At 39.0% G+C, this 4195-nt stretch overlaps 1 protein-coding gene across 2 annotated transcripts in view; it reads right to left on the reverse strand.

Annotated features, from left to right (window-relative positions):
* Positions 1-517: 517 nt before the first annotated feature.
* Positions 518-4195, reverse strand: part of LOC122084054 — a 42092-nt gene continuing 38414 nt past the window's right edge. For both annotated transcript variants that reach the window (XM_042652079.1, XM_042652071.1), the window contains exons 13-14: positions 1549-1698; positions 518-982 (exon numbers count right to left, since the gene is read on the reverse strand). In XM_042652079.1, coding sequence (XP_042508013.1) covers positions 1551-1698 — 148 coding nt within the window. In that variant the 3' untranslated portion in view covers positions 518-982; positions 1549-1550. The remainder of the gene's footprint in view (positions 983-1548; positions 1699-4195) is intronic.

Below are 4195 nucleotides of genomic sequence, written 5' to 3' on the forward strand. Positions count from 1 at the left end.
CCAAGTGATTGCTCCTCAATATGAACATGTATTCCTTTTTTCCATAAAAAGGTTCTGATCACCACGGGAATAACATGTAATCCTTTTTTCCATAGAAAGATTTTGATCACCACAAGAATAACAGACAGCAAAATAAATATTACTGGATGGATAAATGCCCTTAAAACAAAAGGGAATTGTTTCTTACTCTATGCCAACTACTTGAAGACAGAAAAATGTATTAAAGCAGTAGCATGAAGCCATCTCTTTAGGTTGAAAAAGGCAACAAGAAGAAGGGTGGGATGTCCATGAGATACGGAGTGACATTGAGGAACTCGAAATACTTATGGCAACCGACAGCATCTCTCTTCAGGCATGGATAACCATACCTCTATTTTTGGAAAAACACTCATTTTTTTGTTTCAATATCTATTTTTTTTAAAGCCTAACAACGTTTAAGTTAGTGCCCTTAAAATCATAGCCTATAAGGAGGCTATGGATAGGAAAACCGATTGGTAATACAGTACACGCCCAGACATTATAAGGGGATATGGAATTTATTTGCAGAACAGGCCCTGTGAGCTCCCACGAATGATGTGTGACAGAAACAGTACTGTAACACTTGACCTGATTTTCTTAAAACCGAAAAAATTAACATAAGCACTGCAGTCAGCAACTATCAATTGCTCCGAAGGGAGGAAAAATGAGCAATAAAAAGTAAAGAAAAATGTGAAAAAAAAAAAACTTTGGGTGCAGGGGAGGGGGGGTACAAGTCTTGATGCTCAATGCTCCACAGAATATGCTTTACCGACTGTAAGACAGGTTGTCTCGTCAACTCGAAGTTGATAATGTTCTCCCTTCACTGTTGCCTCTATTGGCGTTTACACCGCACTTGCAGACTAGATAGATGCCCAGTGGATAAATTCCCCCTATACCATTGTACTGCAGCGGAGATCAATCTGATTCCTAGCTTCATAAAGCTTTCACTCAACAAGATTTGATACTGCGACAAAAACCAGGAAGAATATCTTCATTACCATACCATTCCTGACCTCACTAAAAAGTGGTCTAATCAAACTAATCAAGAGAGAGAGAGAAGTGCTAGATAACAAACAGGAACATATTTAGTTTGAGTAATTAGTTGGATGGACAGAACAGGATGCATGTAGCCAAACTCATTCACTGAAGGAAAAGGGTTAATTGAGTTGAGTAGGTTCTTGGGTTCTTAGAAAAGAGTGGTGGTTATGTCCTCAGTAGTCTACTGTTGGATGTCATACACTCATACCAAAATATAGATGTCAGATTAACTCAAAGAACTACTTGTGGAATACCAAGGTCTTTCCTCCAAAAGTGAGACATTTCTTAAGCATAAAGCACAATTTCTCTGAAAGCTAGATCATGCCCATGTAACTATAATGCATAAAACTTCCAAAGAAACCCAAATAATTCCCACTCCGAAGGCACACGCACATACACACGCATGCAAAAGATTATCCACATCAAGGAGTGAGCTTCGAAGCAATTAGTGGAACAAGTGTGTAAAGTGGACTTTGACAGCGAAAAACTGACCTTCAACCACGAACCCACAATGGTCCTAGAGACGAGGGTCTCTCAGTTCTCGAGTGAGCAGCTTGACTACGCAATGGAGGTGCATGGACTGTTATTGGAAGAACCCACTCACCTTTATCTCTTCCCTCGATAAGAAGAGGATGCTCATATCTGGTTTAAGAGCAACAATCAGTACCGAATAGAATAGTGCAAATGTGGCAAGCCGAATGCATATAAGTGAATACGTCTACACGGTTCACATATATATTTATCTTAACAAATCATCATGCTCATAAGATGCAGCCATGTAAATTGTTGTCCTGATAGAATGCAGACCTTAACGGAAGAACTTACTATGGGACATAAAGTCCAAAACATTCATTCTTAAGCACCCAAAAAAAAAAAAAAAAAATTGCCAATACATGTGGAAAACATATGTTTAAAAAGTCCCATCCAAGAGACCTACTAATGTAGACTAGGGTAAGGGTCTAACCAAGTCTCAATCTGCAGGAACTTTTAAACCAAAGAACAACCAGAATAGAACAGCAATACAACAGATCAGAAATAATGAAGAAATCAGTTCTAGTAATTAGGCTATCGATTCCAGAAGTGAAGGATTCTGAGACCAAAATATAATCAGATATGAAGAGACATAACAGGTGCTGATATGGAGTAAGAACATGTCATAAATCATGAATAAACACCATAGGAAACCAAGGAAATCAGATTCCGTCTATCGATTTCAAATCTGGGCAGAATAGGTCAACAGAAGACAGAATTGGGGAGATTTCTATATCTCCCAATTGGCTGGTCAGAATTGGACCAGGTTTGGATAGAAGGTAGTACTAGGTGGGGGAGGTTCGATCCAATTTTCAGCCACAAAGGATGGCTGAAAGTGTTTCAGGCAGCAAGGGATCAAATAGGAAAAATAAGAGGATTTTCTGGACAGAATTGAGAGAAAAGTGATTTAAATACCTGTAGTAGTAGATCAGATCTGGAACACCTTGAGTATGGAAGAAAAGAGAGAGATAACTAGAAGAGAACCTCTCGGGCTTCACACCGCAGAGAGTCAATTGGATCAAACACCAATTCCATCAGCCTTGATCAAACACAAGACAACTCTTCATGGAGAAGACAATAGCAACAACCATTAATTTTTTTTTATCAAAATCATCTAAAAGCTTTAGGAACCTCCTTTTCTTTATTTATAATGTTGATGGGGGAGGGAATTACAAAATAGAAGGTTCCTCAAAAAGAAAACCAAATATTCTCCTAATACAATAGTTACTAAAAACTGAAATTAGAAACTAGTTGAAAAATGAAACTAACTACTAATGACTTGACTCAACTAATAACTTGACTTTTAAGGAAACAAATATAACTCGAATCAAACCCAACTAAAAAGGAAACTAATGAAAATGGAAACTAACTAGTAATCCCGTATGCATCCTTAGAGCCACCCTTTTAGACCCATAAAAGTGATCTATTACACTCAAAACACATGGGATCTAAGGCCCAACATGTATGGAACCCAACCCTAGGCTCATTCCTAATAAAACAAGCCTATTTTGGTGATTAATCTGCATCACCTACAGAGCAAAAATTGGACTACCATCCATCCTAATCAAAAACTACCTGATCATCTCTCATTGGAGGTTCCTGGATCACCCAACATGCGACACATTCAAGTGTTGTGCCAAAAAAAATCAATGTTTTACCGAAGCATGCACCAGAAGCACCTCCTCCAATAAAATATAGAGTACTCATTGAAAGGACATCAATGTACATCAGATTACCACTTATAGCTCTACCATAACTGCTCTTCCCTTGCTCTCATTCTCATCAACTGAAACTACAAATGGCCCAAAATCAGAGGACTGAAAACAACAAAGGAAGTGCCAAACCTAGATGGGTAACAATGAATTTCAACACTAAGCCAACATGTTTATTTGCTCAAAGGTAAAACCCAGCATAAACATGATTAATACCTTACATCGAGGAGGAACCATGTAATAAATAGGGCATAAGAGATTGAATAACGGATTCTCCAGTAGCTGAATTCAAATCCTCTTTGGATTCAGATATCTGATTAATCTTTTACAGCATTTAAATGTCAAAAAAATTAACATAATGGATTACATAATTATCTCCGTCTTAAACAAATACAAAAAGACTACAAATATCAAGTCAATAGTTCCTTCTTCTCTAGCCCCTTCTCCTCCTCTATCTGGAAGAGATTCTCCACAGCTATTGCCCGGCCCATACATCTCCCCTCCCCTTGTGTAGAGAATGGATCTAGGTTGATATGACCTTCCACGGCTCCTCCATTTGTGACATGATAGGGAAACTAGCGTTTTGTGCTACCATCACCCATCTTTGGATGGAGCGCAACCTTCATTAGATAGACTTCCAACTCTTGCTCCTTTGAGAAGATTTGGAAAGTCATCTACTTTAATGTTAGCTCTAAACATGATAGCCTCCACCTTTGTAAGGTGCCTTACTCCAAAGAACAGGCATATTGTAGCCTCCTGGGTCTCCCCCTTACCTCCCTCTCCCCTAGCTCCTCCCCCCCTGATGTATTCTCTTGGTTGTTTGGTTGGCTCTGCCGGGGCTTTCCCCTTGGTAGGCCCGCCTTGGCCTTGCCTTTCTTGTAGGCTTTGAGGCTTCT

Source organism: Macadamia integrifolia, chromosome 1 (genome assembly GCF_013358625.1).
Source record: "Macadamia integrifolia cultivar HAES 741 chromosome 1, SCU_Mint_v3, whole genome shotgun sequence".
Lineage (NCBI taxonomy): Eukaryota > Viridiplantae > Streptophyta > Magnoliopsida > Proteales > Proteaceae > Macadamia > Macadamia integrifolia.